Genomic DNA, 24,203 nt, shown 5'->3' with positions numbered 1-24,203 from the left:
TTGATTTTCTCACGTCTTGTATTTTGGCTCTTGTGCCGCAGCGTTTAATTTAAACGTGTTCTGCTGTCGGTGAAATCATTTCATTTGTGCGCAGCACCTCGCTGATGATGAGGTGTGAGAGCGTGTGCCTTTTATCACAGATTCGTGTTCTTTACATCAAACGTGTGGCCCCTGACCTCATGCCGTGACATCATCAGCAATGACATCATGTCCAATCAGAGCGTGCGCCTCCTGAACTGCTCTGCTTCACTCATTAACACATCGATCAAACACATGCACGCAGGTACAAATGATCTCAAAATGACTTGTGTTTGCATATGAATCATGAATTAGATCCGGTCGGTTTGATTCTTGTTTTTTACGCTTTTTTAAATTTTATTTTTGTGCCTTTAAAGAAAATGAAACACTTTGAAATCCACAAAATAACCTAATGTAATGCCAAATATTGCACACTAAATGTTACTGTTCAATTTGTTTCTATTCATTTATTCTTTAAATTATTTAAATAATCATTTTTATTTATTGTTAAAAACAGAGATGTCAAAACAAAACAGTTGATGAAAAGTTGATAAAAAGCCAATAATCAAACATGAATTATGTGAATATATTTGAATATACATATTAATGCATAGATAAACGTATGCATGTATTATTTTACAGTAATATATATTTGTATGGTGTACAAATTATTAATATTATTTCTATATAATTTATAAAATAAATCATTTGTATTTTTATTGGAAATTATTAGGTATTTTTCAGGAAAATTTTAAGTTCGTTTAAAAAATACCTAAAAAAATAAGCTGACAAAAAGCTATTAATTAAGATTGAATGAAATGTGAATATATATAATTTTATAATAATATTGAATTGTATAATATGTTAATTATTATTTAGAAAATATAATAATAGTAATATAATAATAATAATAATAGGCGTAATAATTATTAAAAAGATCTGTTTTGATGGCTATGAGGAAAATCCAGTTTATTTTGCATTTAAGCTTAAATCATAAAAATAGTTTGTAGGGTGAATAGACAGACAGAAGGAGAATTATTGTCGAACTGAAGGATCAATTAAAGTTGTTTTGGTCAAAACAAAGCTAGTTTGCTGAAGTGAGGTGAACTGAAACTCACCTTTCTATCTGTAACTTCAGCCGAATACTACACACACGAGAGACGGCTGTTTAATAATAGAGTCAAACAACCTGGAGCTGAGACGCCGAGCACTGAAACTCAATGTGTGTGTGTGTGTGTGTGTGTGTGTGTGATGTCTCTCACCTGTGTGAATTCTCATTAGACACAGGTTTTCCCGGCTCTTCGCTGTTTTTGCGCGGCCTGTGCTTTGATACGACTCTCTCAGGGGATTGTGGGTAATCTCAGATCAGTGGATTGAATTATTCCTCGTCCCTCGTGAAGATGCGCTGGGGTTATTTACACTTCAGAGCGAACGAGTGCAGCGTAAATATTCATGTCTGTTGACTTTAGCACGAGGAGGACGCTGCGCGGACACATATTTCTTCTTCTGTTGCGTTATTCTTGGCGTCCGAACGACGCGGATCACGCTGCTGAGAAAACAATCAGCTTTCCACCTCTGTACGGAGGCCAGAAAACGTTCTGCTGACGTTAAGAAAATGCTCAAAACATACAGCGTTTAGTTATTTACTTTACACAAAAATCCAAGAACTGCACACAAAATGCAGAATGCCTCACATCTCTTGCAAAATAAAGCACTGCATTCGAAATATCACAAACACATCTCAAAAGCAAACATTTGCAAACATTAATTACCGTAATATTAATTCCTGTTAGATTTGTGTCTTGTGTCTAGATTTGTTAGATTTGAGAACTGTGTATTGTGTTTTATGACATTGAAAACTGAGTCAAAGTCTGATGATTAATGTTACTGGAATAACATTTGTTCATAGCGTTGAGAGAACATTGTTAGAGTGTTGTGGGAACGTTCCCGTTTTGAATAAGAAGAATAACATGAAGCAGTGAACACTGAATCTGTCTCTGGTGTTTTTCTGAGCTCACGGCTCTGTGATGTTAAATGCAGCAGATATTAAAGTTCTTCAGGACGAGTGGAGCTGTGAGTTTTGGGATCTGGCCGCTCTGCTCGTCTGGTTTTATGTGTTTTAACTGCAGATGTATTGAGTTATTGAATATCATGAGACGCTGTGGAATCGCGTCTGAAAGTGTTGTTATACAGCTCAGTTCTATATTAATGCTGCATTCGTGTGTGGATGGAATTGTAATTATGAAATATGTTGTAATTGCAAGATGACAAGGAACATTTCAGAAGACAAAAATCAATCCATGTTGACTGATGACAGTAAAAGGCATCACTATATTACAGTAATTAACAGCGCTGAAATAATATTGCTGAAATATTTAGAAATACTAGTAAATTTCATGAATAATTGCGAGAAATGTCAGATGTTAGAATGCTAAATAAACTGCATGTATATGCATTTGACAGATGTTTTTATCCGAAGTGCATTAAATGCATAACTTGTCAGTTCATCGATTTGCTCGGAATCGAACCCAAGAGCCTGGCGTAGCACCCTGCAAGGCAAGCGCAAATGTGTTGTGTTGACTATTTGATCTTGAATGATAACAGAAAAAAAAAATCTAAAAGTATTTTAATTTAGTTCATTTAAGTGCTACACAAAAAATGTAAACAAATTGAAAAATGAAAGAAAAAAAACATTAATAAAAATTTAAAAATACAATTGACAAATCTAAATATTAATAAACAGTACAATACGATAAATCTCAATGACACTAAACTACGCTGGTTTAAGACACTGCCAGTGTTGATTTCTGCAAAGTTGAAACAGTCAGCTTTGTGCTTTTGTAAAATTTAAGTTTTTGAAAAATTACATGAATTTTGTTTTGTTGCCTGAAACTTATAAAAAAAATATATATTTCTTGCATTTAACAGATGAGGAGGGAAGGAAGGAAGGAAGAATATAAAGTATACATTTAAAACTATGTGTTGCATTGGTGTTCTATCATGCTGTTTTGCTCCTGTTAGGACACTGTTAGATGTGAAGTCATGGTAGTTGAGGAGCTGTTTTATTTCAGCACTGGGTCTCTGTGTGAAGATCAGGATTGTGAATGATGTTTGGACCGAGGGTGTTAATGTCTCTGTGTCTGTCTCAGGTGGAGATCACCCTGCAGGACGTGAATGATAACCCGCCGGTGTTCCCCTCCGACTCGCTGGACATCACCATCCAGGAGAACATCAGTGACGGCTTCAGGATCCTGCAGCTCACAGCCACAGACGCAGATGAGGTACAGACCACAGCTGTCACTCATGATGATTGATGTGATGATGGCCCCGCCCCCAAACACTCCCCCAGGACAGAAAAGGACTGATGTTCTGTGACGCCCATGTCCAGATGAGCCGTGTTCAGTCTGAACTATTAAACACTGCTACAGTAAACCAGTGAGATCAAACTCACATATACAGACAACTAGAAGTCACAGCCGTGAGCTATGATTGGCTGATCGCTATTGGACAGGTGGTGTTAGGGGCGGGGCTTCTCATTAGAAAGCAAATAATTAGCGCGATTGTTCAAGCTAAAACTATAACTAACTAATAAAAAACAAACTAAAATGATTTTTTTACTTCAAATAAAATAAACATTTACTTGAAAAAATAAAATAAAAATAAATTATATATATATATATATATTGTTATATAGTTGCCAAGGGGGGAAATCATTTAGTTTAATTTGATGTACTAAAATAAGTAAAACTTAAGCAATTAAAAATGTTGTTCTTAAATATAAATTTTAACTGAAATAAAATATTATAAACTGTCATTTTAATATTATTTTAAAATATATCTATGTTTACTTCTATTTCTTATAATTGAAATATTAAAAAAATTTTAATAAAAAGTATAAACAGACATTGTGATTTCAACACGAATAAAAATAACAAAATTACTGACACTAAGAAAAATTAAAAACTAATTCAAAATACTGATTAAAGTCATTAATATTATGAAATAACATTGTAATTAGAATAATTAGTCACGCACATGACTGCAAACAAGTAAATGAATGTTAAACAAGCAGTGTGTTTATGATTATGATAACATATGTTAACAAATACCAGTTTGCAACATCAAACATAGTCCAATAAACATAGTTAAGAATAATGTGCACGACACAATAATCAAAGAGCCGGAATATAAAAAAGGATTCTTTTAAATATTAATTGCAATTAATTTAATAATTAAAATGTCAGTTTACAACTTAAGTTTAAGATTGCTTTGATATAACTATATCAACATATTATAAAGTATAAATCAGTCTGTTATCTGATCTGTGATGTTTTTTCCCGCTCCTATTCTTCTTCAGTGTTTTTAACTGAGAAGCTCAAACTGAATGTGATGTTGGCGCTGGGCAGGAATTCTGGGATGTTTGGGCTGTGTGACTGGAGTCCAGGGCTATTCCTGTCCAGATCTCTAATTGTTGTTATTTTAGTACACCACGTTAAGATAAATGAAAATGAGGACTGCTTTCCTTGGCAGTGAGCTGATCTAGTTGTTTGTGTTGTTTTGTTTGAGTGAGCATGTATCTGATTGAGGTTGAGGATAGTGTGGTCAGTCGGTCAGAGGAAGCAGGTCCTCTCTCTCTCTCTCTCTGAGTGAGTTTCCGTATGTCGTTCGGTCGCTGCAGATCCAGTTCTGAGCGCTCAGCGTCCGCGGCCGGAAGAGTGGGCGGCTCCAGGTGGCTGATGGGAAATCCAGAGATCTGCTCTGATCTATGGCAGCAGGAGCTCAGGAATCACATTCAACATGTGGATTCAGAGGATTTGAACATTAAACATTTAATAATTGTATGTGCATATATTGGTTTAAGGGCTTATACATATATATATGTATATAAAGGATAGTTTAAGGAAATTTATTTAGGATATTTGTTTGCTTATTATGGTTAAATGCATGCAGATTACTAAAGTTAATTACAAAAGTAAAACCAAAAACATAATTCATTACTTAAACTGAAATATATTTAAATATGTATTTTTTTTAAAGTAAACCTACTGTATTTCATGTAATAATGTAAAAAGAATAATAAAGTAAAAAAAAAAAACTGAAATATAAAAAAATAATTTTTAATTAAAAAATGATGAAAACAAAAATAATCTTAATAAACTAAGATCAAAATAAAAAGAAATACATACTAATAAAAACTAATTCTAATTATTAATATTAAAATAATATATGTAGCATAAAAATATAAGCCCATTTTTATTTTAGAACTATTTATTTAGTTTTCATTCATATTTTTAATAAGCTGTTTCTTATATTTTCAGTTTGTTTTGTTTCATTTTAGTGAATTTGTTGACTTTGGTTTTTTTTTCTTTATATTAATTTATATAATTTTTAGTTTTTATTTTATATATTTTTTTATTTCTCATGTTAATAAGTTTTCAATTAGTTCCCAAAGACACGTTTTTCATTTTCATTTATTTATTTTTTCTCTTTATCTAGTCAAATTTTATATAACTCTAAGTCATATTCATCATATTTTTTTTTAGTTTACTATAAAATACCTTACAGTAAAATGTACGAAGCCCAGAGCTGTACTATATTGATTGAGCACAGTATATTCACGGCACTCTGAGGCTGAGAGGCGATGCTGCGGTGACTCTGTAACCGGATCCTGATCTGCTGCTCTTTGATCTGCTGTCGTCTCTGAACTCGTATTGTCCTGCGCTCAATCGTGGACGTCCCGATCTGTCGCTGGCGTTATTCTCTGCTCGTCAGGATCAGATGTGTAGCGTCTGAGAGCCGCGGGGATCAGGGGATCCATTAGCTGGATTTATAGAGGAAGCATATGTGCGTTCAGTGCTGTCTCTCTCTGTCTCTCGCTCGTGTGCTGTATATGTGGGGTTGTGTTTCTGCAGACTGCAGATCTGACTTCAGGAAACTCAACACCAGCCTGGAAACGAAATCCTTTCACTCTCTCTAATTGGTCCTGCTGTAAACTGAAGTTCATGTGTGACGTTACACACAGACATGTTTGTTTCAGTGTTTCACACACCACATCTTTTAGAATTATTTATAAACTATTATAGTTGTTATTAATATTTTGAAATGGCTTTTATTTTATTTTTTCCCACTTTTCATTTTAGTTTCTGTTTATTCTCACTTCGTAATTTTAATGCTTCAACATTTCTCATGTTCGCAAGTTTTTCCATTTAATAATTATATTTTAAGCATATGTGTGAAAGTTTTAAGACATATTTATTTGACAGATCATGTATTATAGTTTTTACTAATATTATGAATTTATTTGTATATTTTCAGTTTTAATTTTAGTTTTTTGTAATAAAAAGTGTTGTTGACATTTTTAGACGTTTTTATAATTAAATATTAGTATTCAATATTGCCGTTTAGTTATATGAATCAATTTTTTTTTTTTTTTTTTTTCATTTTTGGTTTTAGTTTAATTTACATTTAAATTTTTACTTTTTTTGTAATTTTTTTGTGCTTTTCAAATTTTTATTAGTTTTATTTCTTAGTTTTTATTATTTCAAGTAATTGTAATGCTCCAATGTAAACATAATTTAGTAAGTTGCCAAGTCAACATTTCTCATTATCAAGTGTTTCATGCATTATTCATATTTTATTTAAGCTTTATTTCAATTAAATGTGTGAATATGAGATGTTACGCACAGAGATAATTTTTACTGATTTTCTTAATAATTTTGTCTTGATTTTCAGTATAAATATCTAAACATTCTTAAACTTGCTTTCTGAAAAACCGATCAAAATAAAGTGAGTTTTGTCTCCTGTTTGAATGTAGTTAGTGACTGAAGCGGTGTTGTGTGCAGGGAGCGAACGCTCTGGTGACGTACTCCATCATCAGCGGCGCAGACGACAGCTTCTCCATCGACCCGGAGTCCGGCGAGCTGACGGCTATCCGGCGTCTGGACCGCGAGCGCAGATCCAAGTACTCACTGCTGGTGCGAGCCGACGACGGCCAGCAGTCCTCCGACGTCCGGCTCAACATCACCGTCAGCGACGTCAACGATCACACGCCACACTTCTCACGCAACGTCTACTCCTTCGACATCCCCGAGGACACCAGTCCAGGTATGAGACATGATGATGAGGATCAGTCTCATAGAGTTCTTTTAATCGCAATTAATCGTGATTAATCGAGTCAAAATAAGTTTGTTTACATACTATATGTTTGTGTACTGCGCATATTTTAGGGATGGGGTCGATATCTTATTGTTTGGGATATATTGGTATAAACTCTCCCCACGATAATAACGATAAAGTGTAGTTGTTGACATATTTCTGTGTGCGACATCATGGAAGGCGGACGTGAAATTGAGGAAGAGTTTATCGCTAAACGAGGAGCTCCTTCTGGTTTGGTCAGGGCCGTACAGTGCGACACAAATCAGTCTGATCCTTGAATAAATGTACAGTTCAGTACAGTTTTGCATGTGTTTGAGCTTGTTTTCAAACCTGTTGTCCAACAACGATATCATTTATTTACATGCTTTTTCACTAAATGAACTTCAGAACATCAGTCGAATGTTTGAAATGACTTTTTGTGATCAGACGTGGTTGTTTCATATCACGTAATGAGCCACAAAGCTTCTGGAAGTAGAAACTCCTGGTGAAATTGATTTTTAACAGTAACTGATAAACCATGAAATATTCATATTATTATTATTTAATTAGCTTCATTTTGTTTTTTATTAAAATGATTTTTTTTTGTTAAATATTACTATTAAATATGACTATTTAGTTCTATTAATTTATATTAATTTATTTTTTATTTCAGTTATAGTTTGTCATATTATTTGAAATATCATAATATTATTAATATAGTTAATATAGTTATTGCTTCATGCATCATTAAATGTGTGAATTTGTGACATTTTACATTTTCATTTGACCAAAAAATATGTTAGTTATGTGCTTTTGATATTTTTATTAGTTTTATTGAAATATTAAAGTTAAATATTACTAATATTATTCATTTCATTTCAGTTTTAGTCATAGTTTTTTTTTTATTAAATATTTTTATGTAACTATATTACAGAAATTGTTATTATTATTATTATTTCAGTTTTAGTTCATTTTTAGGTTTCATGTCAAAAGCTGTGAGCTCTGAGGTTATTAATTAATGGCATTGTCTTTTGATAAAGCCATCAGACTGCATTATTTCAACTTATATTTTATATAATCAAGCTGAACAGCAGAATTCGCAAGTGAAACACTACATTATTCATGATGCGTCACAGAAACTTTCAATAATCACAGAATCACATTCACTAAAACTCCAATGCTTGTTTGTGATTGGTCAGTGAACATCGTTGTATTATTACTAAGTTTCTATTGTGGTTTTCCATCGAGGTTCGATCGTGGCGGCGATTCTGGCCAGTGACTCTGACTCGGGATCAAACGGCGAGATCACGTACTCTATAGAGGAGGATGATGAGGACGCCACCTTCCTCCTGAACCCCGTCACCGGCGTCTTCAACATCAGCCGAGCGCTGGACTACGAGTCTCAGCAGTACTTCATCCTGACGGTCCAGGCCCGGGACGGAGGAGGTCTGTCCAGCTCTGTAAGGGTCTACTTCAATCTTCTGGATGTCAATGATAACCCTCCGCGCTTCAGCAGCTCCGTCTACAGCAGCTCGGTCCTGGAGAGCGTGAGTCCTGGAGCGACCGTCCTGAGCCTGAGCGCCGCTGACGCCGACGACGGTGAGATGATCGTAATCCACATCAGAAAAATACAGTTGTTCCTCAGAGGATATTACACATGCGAATAACATGATACAAGCCTAAAATATTTACTTGAGATTTTAAGTTAGGTTTTCCATAATTTCTTAATATTATGTTTATTATTATTATATTATTTATATAAATTATTGTCATTTTAAATTATTTTATTTTTTAAATATTATTTATACATTATTATGTAAATATTTTATTGTATTTTTTATGTTTTATTTTATTTAGATTTTAATTTTAATTAATTAAAAAAAATTAATAATTCTTGTGATTTAATTAATTATTAGTTTTTAATCAACTTGCAAACCAGTTTAATTCATGGTTACAGGTTTTATTATTTTTATTATTATTTATGTAAATATTTTGTTGTTTTTTTTATTATTATTTCACAATTAACAATTTCACAATTTAATTAATCATTCGTTTTTCATCAACTTGCAAACACCAGTTTGGGAAACCCTGCTCTAATGAACATAAAAATACATAACATATCACACACAAATATTGGGTACAATTTTGAATTATATTATATATTATGTTATATTATATTATATTATATTCTTTTTTAATACTTCTTGTATTTATGAATGTATGCACTTCTGCGTCCTGTTAGTTACTTTAATTCAGATTCAGGTTGAAGAGTTAAGTTAGGTTGTTAACTGTTTTTTGCTTTTTCTTAATTAGATGAAAAATGCTCATCTGCACTGAATGAAATTTAAACAAATATCTGCAGTTGCAATTTTCAAAATTTTGCAGTAAATTATGTTAAAATCACATTTTTGTGTAAGAGTGTTCAAAACACTAATATTATAGAAATAAAATACCTTTTATTGTATTGAATTAAATGATACTGTACATGATTATTTGGATTTTTATGCCACTTTCTGTTTGTTTTTAACAATACTTGTGATGTTTTCTACAAAAGTAAATTGCATCTAATAATTAAGTCTCATCATTAATATAATTTAAATGTAAGATTGTTGGCCAATGCTAATATTATAGCATGAAATCATTTACTCTACTGAATGACATTGTTTTTGACAACATTTACTGTATGTGGTTAAACTCAGCACATTTCAACATACAGTATTTAGACTCAGGCTAGTCTCGTCTAGTTCAGACTGCGGTTAGTTTAGTACAGGCAGGGTTTGGGTGGATCATGTCTGGGTCATATCAAAATGAATAAAAGGAAAGAAGAGCAGATATGTGGCACAAAGGACATTTGTGCTGCTCTTCTGCAAGCGTGTTCATGAGCACACAGTGTCCTCAACACGTTTCTGACCATATGAGAGCCTCCTGACCCCTGACCTCTGACCCCTGTGTGTTTAGTAAACGAGGCCAGTGTGGTTCCACATGAGCGGCCAGCATTACAGACGCTCAATTAGAGCTCATTTACTGTGAACGGAGCAGATCTGTATCACACACTCGCTGTACTGTAACACGTCTGCACAAACACAAACACACATTATACTGCAGAGATCCCTCTTCACATCCGCGATGAAGTCAGGATTTCTGTTTAGTAACAGACTAACCACACAATCCTCAAACGTAGAGTTTCCCAAACCTTTTGTCAGATGTGAATTTTTTTACTTGAATATTTAATTTCAGTTTATTTTAGTTTTTAATTTTAGATTAGTTTAAGTCAGGGATATATATATATATTAAAATAAAATGTAAATTAATATTTTTTTAGCTAGGTGCCAATGCAGAATTTCTCATTTTAATTTAGATTAACTTGATGCACTAAAATAACTGATATAAAAATGTATAAAACTAAAGAAAAAGACTAAAAATGACAAAAAGAACATAGTACAAAATTGCTACAATTTTAACTTGAAGTAAAATAAAGACAGACAATATAAAAATAAAAACGGATTCATAATGTTAATAAAAACTATAACAGTATTTTATATGAGTAAATACTAAAATAATAAATAAATAAAAATTGAATCTTATATTTTTATTTTATTTTATTTTAGTTGGTTAGTGATTGTCACTTAACATACAAGTTAAATACAATATTATCTTGTGAGTATATATATATATTTTTTGTACATTGTTTTGACTTAATAAATCATTTTAAAAAAATCCATTCTGGGATTCACTGCTAATAAAAATACATATACACACAAATATTGTTCTTTTTAAGATACCGAGTTATTAGCAACAGTCATTTTCTGTATTTTACCGTTTTTCAATGTTTTTAAACATTGTTTATGTTTAGGTGTTACTCCTGATTAAATATAATAGCATTAGTGTTGTTTTCCAGGGCCGAATGCGGAGCTGCATTACACCATCGCTTCAGGAGACCCTCAGTCACAGTTCACCGTCACAAACACCGGCGTCTTACAGACCAGGAAAGCTCTGGACCGAGAGACGCAGTCGTTTTACAACCTCGTCATCACCGTGAACGACCTGGCTCCGTCTCCCATGAGCCGCTTCACCAGCACCGCACAGGTGTCCATCATCCTCCTGGACGTCAATGACTGCCCCCCAACAATCACATCCCAAAAGATGGCGTATATTCAAGAGAACACGCCGGTGGATACGCTGGTGTTCACAGCGCAAGCGAGCGACGCCGACAGCGGCCCCAACAGCTACGTGGAGTATTCCCTCAAAGGGCCGTTTGGGAATAAATTCAGCATCGGGAACATCGACGGCGGCGTGACTCTGGTGGGCGAACTGGACCGCGAGGAGATGGCCAATTACTCGCTGACCATCGTGGCCACGGATAAAGGCGAGCCGCCGCTTTCCTCCAGCATGGAGGTCACAATGATCGTGTTGGACGTGAACGACAACACGCCAAGCTTCTCGCAGAACATCTACGACATCGAGATCGAGGAGAACACGCTCAGTGGCACCGACGTCCTGCAGGTGTTCGCCAGCGACGCCGACGAGGGAACCAACGGCCAGGTGCGCTTCTCCATCGCCGGCGGGAACATCAACTCAGACTTCCGGATCGACTCGGTGACGGGAGTGATTTCTGTGGCAAAGCTGCTGGATCGTGAGACGCGCTCTGCGTATTCTCTGCTGGTGCAGGCGGCGGATCGGGGCAGCAGTCCTCGAGTGGATCGCGCCACCGTTAACATCGTGCTTTTGGACGTAAACGACTGTGCGCCTGTGTTTGAGCTCTCACCGTACAGCGTCAGCGTACAAGAGAACTTAGGAAACCTGCCCAAGAACATCCTACAGGCAAGTGCATGGCATTTATGCTATTGAAATTATCGCAAATAGGTTTACAATCATGCATTTAACAGATGCTTATTTCCAAAGTGATTTATGAAAGAGGAACTAGTTGGAAATTGACGAACAGCCTCTGAGGTCACATTTGGGATATGTTTGGTAAATTATTAATGGAAAAGTTTAATAATTTCCGAAATTATAGTAAATATGTTTACAATCATGCATTTAGCAGATGCTTATTTCCAAAGTGATTTCTGAAGGAGAAATTGGCAGTTTTCAAAATAACTATTTTGTGTAATCAATATTGGGAGAAATACTTTGAATTTGGAATCTGTGATACTAAATATATACACGTCTTACATTCAAGTTTTATCAAAAGACATTCAAGTGCTGTCCAAGAACATCTTAGATTTACGGTATTAAAATTATCGTAAATGCCAAGTTCTGTCACAAAACTCTAGATGACGCAGGCTGATGGGTCGTTAATGTAAACTGATGATATTCAGAGCGTTAAACTACCCCGCACAAGCTGATTGTTCATGTTGCATACACAGCCAATGATCTTCCTGCTTTACATTTAAATGCTGGTTAGCATTCACTAGAGCAATTCCTCTGAAACCCTCCACCTTCCCCAGCTCCACCTGTATAGATCTGCGGTGGGTTATTTTATATGCTATGTGTGCAGCAGCAGCATGTCTTAAATATTCACTGCACCGTATCGCTGTATGTATTGGCAGTAGCAAGTTCCTGTACTTGCTTTGAAGCAGCAGCAGTAATATACAACTACAGCAATAACCAACAGCAGCAGCAGCAGATCTATTCCACCAAGACCAAATACAATAACATTGTCATATACATCACCACGCTAAAATCCTCTGAGAGTTGTCATGATAGAAATATATTTAGAGGCATGCATTTAGCAGATGATTTTTTTCAAACTTAATTATTAAAAAGGGACTAGTCAAAAACTTAATATTAACAGCCTTTAAATTAATATATTTGGGTCACTTTTGGTATTTGGTGGCTTTCGGACATCATTACAAAAAATTCAAAGAAGAAAATGAAAATAAGACATAAACCGCTTCTGAAGTCATATATTTGGTATTTTCTGGGGCTTGGTCAAAATATTTTTTTATATAAAATACAGTTTTCAACCAAGTGTAAACAAAATTAGGAGAAATACTTTTTTTTCCCTTTTTTTTTATGTAAGCGTTTGTGAAACGGAACATTGAAAAACGAAAAATTGTCCAAGAGCATCTTGCATTCAATTGCACAGCATTTATGCTATCAGAATTATTGTAAATACAATAATGTGAATACAATAATTATAAATACAGTTACAGTCATCAATTTTGCAGATGCCTTTTACCAAAGTGTTTCGTGAAAGAGGAACTGGTCAGAAAAGGAAAATGAATTTTCTAGTTGGAAATCAGATATAAACAGCTTCTGAAGTCATATATTTGGGTGCTTCTTGATATTCAGTGCATTTTGGACATTACAAATTATTGAAAATAAAATACAACTTTCTAAACAAAATCTATGTAATGGAAGTCCAAAAATGGCCACCCTGTTAAGGACAAACAGGAGTTTAAAAACACGATCATGATCTTTAGCAGGGACACAGAAGCCACCGGATAACAGCAATGACCCAATTACAACTGGAAAACTCTGAAGCCCAGTTTCTGATTGTTCCGGGACACGAACTTTAAACAGTGACTGTTAAATCACTTGTCCCACAACATTTGCATTGCTTCCTCTTTGCTTTGCTTTTACAGTCATGTGTATTTATGTATCTCAATAACCATTTGATATTAAGTGTATGTATTTTAAAGAGCATTTATTTGACTGAGATTGCCTAGATTTTGCGGTGGATGTTTATACGGTTGTAAATGAATGTGCTGTTATTCAAAATCTGTTGGATATTGTAAACCCAGTATCTAAATATCTTCAGTACATTTTGGCTCTATTAAGATTTAATAGGCAAGAATGAACCCAGTGTCCGATGCGACAAACTTGTAATTACGACTTTGGCGGGGAAATTGCTGATAGCATTAGTTCATCTCATTAGATTGGGCGGCTTTGGTTCTACATCATTTAGAATTTTTGCTTTAACATGCAGAAATGCGAGAGCAGATTCCCAGCACAAACCGCGCTCTGTAGCTGGAATGGCTTGTGTGTTTGACGGAGAGGCTGGAATGATAAATGCTGGCTTCCCAGCGCAGGGTGACCGAGTGTAAACGCCAAATGACATAGTGAGGGTGGTCTCCAGTGTCCTGAGAGTGAAATGAGCTGGAGTCACGGCTCCTCACGCAAACCAACACTGAACCCAAACCAGGCATTTTACCTGTGTGAAAAACGGCATAAGAATCTCTAACTACCAGCTCATAAAAACATCACGGGAACATTGTTTTGACCATCATTTAAAGATTACAGACACGTATCGTACAATGTTCTAGTACATTTATTTGCAGCCAAACTTTTGTTTTAAATATTATAAGAACATTAAAATGCCCAGTTTTCTTGTTGTGATTATAACATCATTTAAAAATTACACTAACGTTCTAAGATTGTTTATCTCAGAACGTTTTTCTCTCTGAGAATCCAATATTAATAAACGTATAAGTAATTTCCATAAACAGTACTTTAAGAAGGATTTGTTATATAAAAGCTGATTATCTACAAAAACACGGAAGATCTCTGCTGGGTGCAAACTTATCACCTTTTGGTGAAATTTGCCTTTTTAAATCCAAAATAGGTAATTTGTGTGATTGGTGTAGATCTGACTTCTACACTCTCACAAATCCTCAAGAAACAAAGCATAGACATGATGTAAATGAGATTCATTGGCAGTGTGTGGTTACAGTCTTTGATTGAGACAGGAGTTTGCTCAATGTTTGGATATAAGACATTCAGTTTAAAGGTTTTTGCCGTGCTTTTAAAAGGACAGACGTTCACATATATTGCAGTGTTTTAGGAGTGACAAACACGTATGTTTATGTCAATATACTGTAAACAATCATTTTTTATCATCATCTAAAAGTGTTTGTTTTCCATCAGGTGACTAAACTGAAGCATGGCTCATTTTCCATGAGAAATGACTCTTACTGCACAGCTCTAGAGTTAAAAAAACATAGTGAAGTGTTTAAAATATTACATCGTAGTCATCTTTTTCAGGGTGATTAGCAGTGTTATTGTAGTAGCGTTAATAAAGTATGATATTTTTCATTAGTTGTTATTTTTTGTTTGTTGATTTTAACATTTTATTTTAGTACATCAAGTTAATCTTAATGAAAATGAGAAATGCTTCCTTGGAAACTATCCTAAATAAAATAAGTTGAAGTTCACAGTTAATGAATATTGCGCATTTATGCCAAATGATTGCTTATGTTATACTGTTGATGAATTATGACTGTGTTTACTTGATGGTGTTGGTAGATGGTTTCAAGATGCATATTTTAGCTCCATCGTGTTTAGAAATGAGCAGCTGGAAGTAGCAAACCAACGACATTTCAAAATAAGAGTCCTGGTGTATTTCAACCTTGCTTGTAATTAATAGTTCTGAATAACACATGAAATCTTTTACTTTTTTTCTGGATATTAATGGTGTTTTGGATACACATTGAACTGTATATGGCATTTAACTCAAGGTGTGGGCTTTGAATGTGAGATGGCATGATTGTTTTGCGGTTTGATGGGTTTGTTCAGTAGGGACTGGTGTTGATTCCTAAAGCAGGTTTGTGTTGTGTGGCAGGTGGTGGCTCGTGATGATGATCTGGGCAGTAACGGTCAGATCAGTTATTCCCTGAGCAGCGGGAACGATGTGGGAGCGTTCAGCCTTGCGTCCAGCGGTCAGCTGAACCTGATCCGAACGCTGGACCGAGAAACTCAGGACAAATACACGCTCATCATCACAGCACACGACGCAGGTAAGAGCAGCTCGACTCCTGACCCGAACAACTGCAAGCTCTCTTTTTAAATGACAATACTGGGCCGAAACCCCAAATTCAATCCTGTTAATCCAGTCCACATGTTTACCTGCCGTAATTTATCCATGTTTTGTGCATGAAACAAACACTGTTTCCATCCGAAGATGCAAATCTTGTTTTCCTTCTGAATTCAAATGTATTTTTGTGACACCATCGATTGTTTTTTAGGAATAAACTCACTTCATTTTGACACATATTTTTTCAGAGAACAAGACCGGAAAGAATCTCACAACTTTCACTATTTAAAAGTTGCTTTATTAATATTTGACAGACATTCTCATAACATTAAGAGATCAGTGTTCGCAAAATGTCTTCATGACATACTTTTGTCCTTTAAATGACATTATAATCACAACAAGAAACCTGGACATTTGAACGCTCTTAGTAGATTAAAAACAAACCTTCAAATTGCCACATTTTAGGGAAAAGTAAAGTTAGAATAGGGTTGGCAACTTCAGCAAAGGAAAATAAGGGACGATCTTGGTTCTTTGTAGGAAAATAAGGGACATTATAAGGGACACTCAAAATATGAGTAATTTATCACATAGTTTGTGTAATTTCAGTATCAGAATTTAAATTTCAGTATTTAAATTGCAGATAAATTGCTTAAGCTCATATTTTAACCATTAAAAAAAGAGACTTTTTATACACATAGGCTACTTAACTGTGTATAAAAAGTATTTTTTTTAATTGAGTTAAAATATTAGCTTAAGCAATTTATGTACAATTTAAATCTAATCAGACTTAAAATGTAATATTAAAATGCCTGAGCAATACCACTAGTACACAAAAAAATTGAGGAGCAGATTATTCCTTTAAGTGCATGTTTATTTTTAATTGTCATTTTTAACATGACAATAGATTTTTATAAAGTTAATGTGCATGTAGTTGGCTTTGATAAGCTCAACTTTTTTATAAACACAGCAACTGATTAAATTTAGACATGTATGTAGAAAAGTTACAGTAAATGTATAGAACCATAATTTCATGGTTTATATTGTTATGAATGGTACAAACAAATGTGCAAGAATTCAACTGATTAAAGTGCAAAAAAGGTATGATTTTGGTATTTTTCTTCTTTTTTTGTTCTCAAAACCTACTCATTTTATTCCATGAGTACTTTTTCTCACTTCTCAAAGCAGCAAGGATTTGTTTGTCATGAAGTACAGTTTTGTAAAATTCATAACATGGTTTGTTGAAGTTAATGGTGATAAGCAGCTCGCATTTCATGAGTTCAACAGAGCATCTGTTTCTTGAGTCACACCACTTGTTTTTCATTATGGAGAATATCCTCTCCACATAGCCTGTGGATGATGGAATGCTAAGGACAAATGAGACTAAAGCCAGTATGTTTGGAAGATCTGCTGCTTGAAGCACTGTCATCCACTTTTTAGCTGTGTCTGAATGCTGCCACTGGTCTTGTTCTCTCAGCTTCACCAAAATGGAGTTGGCAGTGACACATTCATCATAAAGTGCATCCATGTTGATTTGCAGCTTCTGAACAAGGTTTAGTTTCACTGCAACCTTCTCCATATCACCAAAGTCAATTTTCTCAGACTGGAGAGACAAAGGCTGCAGGTGAAAAAGCCAGTTGTCCTCAGTGAAGTCAAACCACTTTTTGATATACCTGATGGCAGTGCTGAGGAAGGCTTTGAACTCCTTTTTGGCAGTGTTTGCATCAGATGGGGGAAGACACTGGAGCTTCAGTTTTGTCAAATATCCATAGAACTCATCATCTCTTCTCTGAATCAACTTCTCCATGAAAGACTTCATGATGGCATACAAATCAACAGATGTTGTGGCATCTTTTTCAAGATTCTTCACCACCTCTTCAAAGAGTGAGAGAATATTATTGCAAAAGAGAAGATAAACCTCAACAACATCTCCTTCCTCTTGCAGCTCTTCTGCATCCATGTTGAGGTTCAGCAAAATCCTCAGGTGTCTTGGACAGTCATCTCCAAGGCTAATTAAGTACGACTTAAGAGCAGTCCAGTTTTGCATTAGGCGAGTGATCGCAGGGTTCAGGGATAGCCATCTGGTCACAACATGACGCAAAAACTCACGGAACTCAACATCACAAAACTCACAAAATTCTTTAAGTTTTTCTCTTCTTTTTGCAGAGCTTGAGAAGAATACATAGATTTTGAGAACAATGTTCTCTACATCCACTGAAAACTCATCCAGTGCATGTTTTACTGTATTGTGGACAATGTGGGCATGACAGTTGCCTGTTAGGAGGTAGCTGTTTTTCTTCTTCAACTTTGTGTAAACTGAGTTGTGAACACCATAATTCACATTTGTATTGTCTGCACTAAATGCAGACACTTGATCCAGAGTAAGGGACAGTTGTTCAAGACTGTTCTCTATACATGCGACAATACCAGCAGCAGACTCATTAGGATTCTCCACAAAATCAATCATTTTTTGTGTTACTCCACTCTCAGGAGTGAAATACTGAATAGACAGAGGAAACATTTTTTGATTGCCCTTGTTAGATGCATCTGTTTGTATGGAAAATGGGATAGGTTTTGAGCCCTTCAAAATATTAACCACTTCAGAAACTGACTTAGGGGCAAGAATGTTTTTGACAATGGTCTCAGCTTTTGTACGTCCACAGGACATCTTCTTCACTATGTTTGAATCACTGACTGTCCAATGCAGTAATTTGTTAGCGCAGTCAGCACTGACGTAGCTCATATTGTGCTTTACAGTGTGGTAAACATGGGCCAACTCAGCTGCAGTAACCTAAACATAAAAAATGCAAAGATGAGGATCAAGATCACAGTTAATATCGTAAAAGTGAACAACTGTCATGATTTCAGTCATACAGCAACAGTATGTGTAAGCCCATCACCTTACCAATAATATTGAAAGTACTTAATGTACATGGCATACATTCATATTCAATTTATTATTTTACTTTTAAAAAAGCTTTCTATTTCAAATAAATGCTGTTCTTTTGAACTTAATATTAATCAAATAATCCTTAAACAAATTGTACACAACTGTTTTCAACATTTGATGATAATAATAATAGGCTAATGAATGTGTCTTGTGCAGCAAAACAGAATAATATGCAGGTGACATGAAGAAACTTGAAATTGCTCCCTGGGCCCTTTGCTGTCGATCGTTCCGTTTATGGGTATCTGTGGACGCGTGTTGTTTGACGTCGCAAACACCGCCATGGCTTATGGAAAAATCTCTCCTGCATAGTTTACAGTTTGCTTGATAGATATTTCCCCGGACTTCGCTAAGCCATGCGTTCTCATTCTCCCATTCTGTTTTATATTTCTGCAAACGTTTTTTCCTTTTACAAGGTGGACTAGTAAGAGTTGCCATCGTTACTCACTTTGAAGTTAAATATCCCGCCACTGTCACTTCGCAGCCAGCCTTGATGATTCAGGTAACGTAGCAACAACCAATGACAGAGAGCTCTCACTCTCACGTGAGCATGCCGTGCACAGACTGCGCGCTCAGCACACATACACATCTAATTTACTTGTTGTGTGTTCATTATAATTTAATTCAGTAACTGTATATACCTTGAGTTGCACAGAAATTACAAATTGCATATTTTAAAAGCCTCTCAAATCTACATGTAGCCAATACGGGACAAACTGCGTTCCGTATTGGTTTAATACGGAACACTGCTTTGATGTCTTAAATACGGGACGATTCCGTATTATACGGAACGGTTGGCAACCCTAAGTTAGAAGAACATTGGAAGAACTGCGACAAGGACATTTGAACGTTTTAGACACATTATTTAGGTTATTCTAACCTAATTTTGCTCCAGGGGTCACAGGATTTTCCTTCTCCAGGAAATGTATCTTAATTTGAGAATGTTTAGATATTTGTACTGGAAAACAGGACAGAAATACTGAAGATAACATCATTTTTTTACGCTGTTGTTGCCAGAACTGCCTGAAAGCATGCTGGGGGTTTATTTCAGTCTTGATTTTTTGATGAATTTGGATTGTTAGTATTTTTACAAGAGTTAAAACCGTTCTGAAAGAAGTGTTTGCTTTCACAAGAGATGCATAATCCTTTTGGATGGTGAGTGCATGTTTTGTGGTTTTCTGTTTGGAGTTCAGCGAAAAAGGAGCCATGGTTCCAGAACTCGTGTGTAAGCGAAAGAAAAAAGTGAGAAAACATGCCTGGGTTTTAGTTGGGTCTTGATTTTGTGATGAAATATGACTCAGAGAAGAAGTTCTTGACAGGTTTTACCCATATATTGTAAAGTAAGTCTGTAGTAAATATTTCCGCTGTTGAACTTGAGTTGGTCTGGAGCTGATCTGTTGTTTGGGAGGTCCTGGTGTGTGTGTGTGTGTGTGTGTGTGTGTGTGTTCCTCTGAGGTCACATGACCTGCTGTAAAGACAGGGGTTTGCTCTGGACATCAGCGAGAGGTTTTGACGATAAATACTGTCCTGTATCTGCCAAGAGCAGGAAACAGCTCTGGAGCGCCGAGAGCCAGTCAAACCATGACTGATGTTTCGGCCCGGACACAATCTGCAGACGTTTTGCACATTTTCTACACCGGTTTCACTAGTAAATCTGAAGAAGTCTCTAAGTTTCTACTTTCACTGCTGGAAATAATGGTTTTTAGAATGGTTTTAGCTGATCTGAAATGTCCTCAAAACCCCTGAAATCTTTTTTGTATGATCATAGTTTTGATGATAGTTACACAAACAGTCAAAAGTTTGTGAACAGTAAGAATCTTCATGTTTCAGTCTGTTAATGCTCACAAAAATACTGTAAAAATTGTGAAATATTATTCCAGTGTAAAACATCTGTTTTCTGTGTGAATCTGTGTTAAGGTGTAATGTATTTCTGTGATGCTCCGCTGTATTTTCAGCATCATTCCTCCAGTCTTCAGTGTCACATGATCTTCAGAAATCATGAAAATATGATGATTAACTGATCGAGAAACACATTGTTATTATTTTGAAAACAGCTGAGTAGATATTTTTCTGGTTTCTTTGATGAAAAGAAAGTTCAGAAGAACAGCATTCATCTCAGATTAAAATATTATGTAACATTATAAATGTCTTCATCATCACTTGATCAATTTAATGAATCTTTGCTAAATACAATTATTAATTTCTATAATCAAAAAAAAAAAAAAAAAAAAAAAAACTTTTCAGATAAATGCTGATCTTCAGATCTTTCTATTCATCAAAGAATCCTGAAAAAAAGTACTAAACTGTTTTAAATATTGATAATTAGGGCTAAACAATTAATCACATTTTTAATCGTGATTACAACTATGGATGCCATAATTATGTAATCGTTCAAAGTCCACTTCTGTTATTCTTCACGCTTAAAGGCAGGGTAGGTAATACATGTATAAACAACTTTCTTCCAAATTTGTTTAAACTTTCTATATATATCAATGCATAATTAAAATGTAAGTACTCTGATAAAAAGAGTATAAAAATCGAGTGACTCTAGACCGTTTAATCTGTATTAAACACAGCTCATTATTTCCATTTCGGGATGAAACATAGGATTGGCTTAGGCGACTGTCACTCTCTTGCAACCATGGCAACCACCCTTTTGCCACACATGACCTGCCCACTTGAGCGCGCACGTTTGATTTGAGGAATTCAACAGGCACGGATCCTAGGAATACCAAAACAATGGCAGAGAAACAGCAAGCAAAATTCACAGTACCAGCCTATGCAGTTAGTGAAGGCAAACCAGGCAAAAAAGGAAGACAGTAACAGTACAAGAAAAGGCAATGAACAAAAAGTCTTTGGATAAACAAAGAAATAAAACGCAAGTTTATATCGGCGTGGCTTTCCAGCGATGGCGAGAACTGAGGGAACTCAAGGGGCTGAAAAGTGACTCCTTGATGGCTTTATTTCTGCTGGACAGGTAAATCTTTCTTTTTGTATTTTGATCATACATATTTTTTTCATGAAGCATGTGTCATTAGCACACGTAGCTGCGTAATATAGCTAACATAACATTACTTAGTGAGCCATAGTAGAGGCTTTGGAAGGAGCCCAGAAGGGAGGGGGTGGAGTGAATGGAAATAATGAGCTGTCTTTAAAACAGTCGTGAGAGGTCTACAGTCACTCGATTTTTATACTTTCTTTTTCAGAGTACTTACATTTTAATTATGTATTGATATATAAATAAAGTTTAAACAAATTTGGAAAAAAAGTTTTTTATACATTTTTTTACCTACCCTGCCTTTAAGAGATGTTTGATTATTTTTTTCTTTCTACATGTTATCTTAAGGGTTTTTCCCCATTATTTTAGTTTTAGTACAACATTAAAAAACCATTCATATTTGAACTTTTTTATTATTTAAAAAAGAAACCACTCTGATGTATAGTTGACATTTGAGTCTTAATACTTTTGAAAAGCACTTTTCACTTGGTTTGTCTTCATATAAAAATACTGCATGCAGTTGCATCAAACTATGGTACAAACATCATTAAATGTAAATCGTAATTAATAATCGCAATTAAAATTTCAAGGGAATAATCAACAATTATGATTTTTGTCATAATCGTGTAGCTCTATTGATGATGATAATAATAATAATCGTCAGAAATGTTTCTTGAGCATCAAATCAGTTTCTGAAGATCATGTGACACTGAAGAAATTTTGCTTTGATCACAGAAATAAATTAGAGATTAAAATCATATTCAAATAGAAAACAATTGTATCAAATAGTAAAATATTCAAACTTGAACTTCCGATTGAATAAATGCAGTCTTGATGAGCAGAAGAGACTTCTTTCAGAAACATTAAGAATGATTTGAGTGACGACATCAATGATCGTTATGGATAAATAGCCTCGTTATTGAAAAGCCAGACGATTTTAAAACAGCTGAACTACGGTTTTCTTCTCTAAAATCAGCCTGAGCAGATCATGAAACCAGCATATACGTTTATCACAAATAAAGCGTGATTAATGCTGCAAATGTTTACTCGTGTTTGTCTCTGTTTGCGCTGCTCTCTGCCTAAAAGCTCCGAAGTCTCCTCCAGCACTCGTGAAGCAGAAACAAACTCCCTAAACACCGCAGAAGCAGCTCGTATAGAGACGGAGCCCGTCTGAAACACTCTCCTGGCTTTCCAGTAGATTTGGGATTCAGCAGACAGCTTCAGATCTCATCAATCTTTCAATAAAAACATTAACAACAAAAAAGTTCTAACTAAACACACTTAGGATTGCAAGAAAAAAAAGTCTGAGAAATCACAGTTGCAAGAATAAGTTGCAATTATATATATATTTATATTTATATATATACATTTATGTGGTGGAAACAAAAAAAAAGATAAAATTACAAGATGTAAATTCAAAATTGAAAATAAGAATTTCAAGAAATAAACTCTAAAAAAAAAATTCACAGTTTATATCTTGCAACTCTAACTTTTTGTTAGAATAAAGAGAACTGTTTGTCATTAAACTCTTTGTGTTTTGGCAAGATTTAAAGCGTAACATTCCCATATTATGTTGCACTGGCGTTAGCAGAAATAGCTGTTTATATAAATAAATAAATCCAATGATGTGCATTGCTTTTAGTGTTATTTTACTTTATTTTTTTATTGATTGTTTTTATTATATATGTTTATTTTTATATGTATTGATTATTTTTCTATGCTGTAATTGTAATTTTTTATTTAATAAAATTATTATTAGCATTTTATTCATTTCCAAACTCTAGTTTGGTGAACCCTGTTGTGGTTTATTCTTTGCAAACGGTCCGAATCTTGTTTCTGTGCATGTACAGTATCATCTGAAAGTTCCTGTTTCTAGCTTCACATGTACATGACAGGAAGTGAAATATTAGAAATAATAAGTGATCAGCTCAGACAGGCCTGATGTAAGTCTGGATTTCTTTAGCTCTTCTGGAATGAACCGCGCTCCACGCTTCTAAAGTCTTGACCTTTGACCTCACGCTTTTCTTTGTCCCTAGAAATCTCCACAATATCTTCCCATATGATCTGTGTCTCTGAAGGAAAGCTGGCAGCGCTGGGAGAGATCTTGGCAGGTCACCGTCATTATTTAGAAATGTGTGTTTTTCTGTGGAGTGTGGAGGAGAGGCCAGCAGTAAAAGGTGCTTTACGAGAGAGAGAGAGAGAGAGAGAGAGAGAGAGAGAGAGAGAGAGAGAGAGTCGAGGGCTGATTCTGATGTTGGCAGCGTTTCTGAGGAGAAACATGGACTGCTTGGCAGATAACTGAGAGAGAGTCACATGAGATCTCTTTAATATCTCAGGAGTTTCTCGTCTCTCCA

The 24,203-nt window shown here is 35.0% G+C and overlaps 1 protein-coding gene across 2 annotated transcripts in view; it reads left to right on the top strand.

The window, feature by feature from the left end:
• The window catches only part of LOC132109355 (protocadherin Fat 4-like), a 97,901-nt gene that overhangs the window by 37,150 nt on the left and 36,548 nt on the right, over positions 1–24,203 (top strand). For both annotated transcript variants that reach the window (XM_059515375.1, XM_059515374.1), the window contains exons 2-6: positions 3,168–3,299; positions 6,861–7,122; positions 8,401–8,751; positions 11,051–11,973; positions 15,716–15,890. In XM_059515375.1, the coding sequence (XP_059371358.1) occupies positions 3,168–3,299; positions 6,861–7,122; positions 8,401–8,751; positions 11,051–11,973; positions 15,716–15,890 (1,843 nt within the window). The remainder of the gene's footprint in view (positions 1–3,167; positions 3,300–6,860; positions 7,123–8,400; positions 8,752–11,050; positions 11,974–15,715; positions 15,891–24,203) is intronic.

The sequence above is a fragment of the Carassius carassius genome, chromosome 29 (genome assembly GCF_963082965.1).
Source record: "Carassius carassius chromosome 29, fCarCar2.1, whole genome shotgun sequence".
Classification (NCBI taxonomy): Eukaryota; Metazoa; Chordata; class Actinopteri; order Cypriniformes; family Cyprinidae; genus Carassius; species Carassius carassius.
This window is presented reverse-complemented; position numbering and strand designations above follow the sequence as displayed.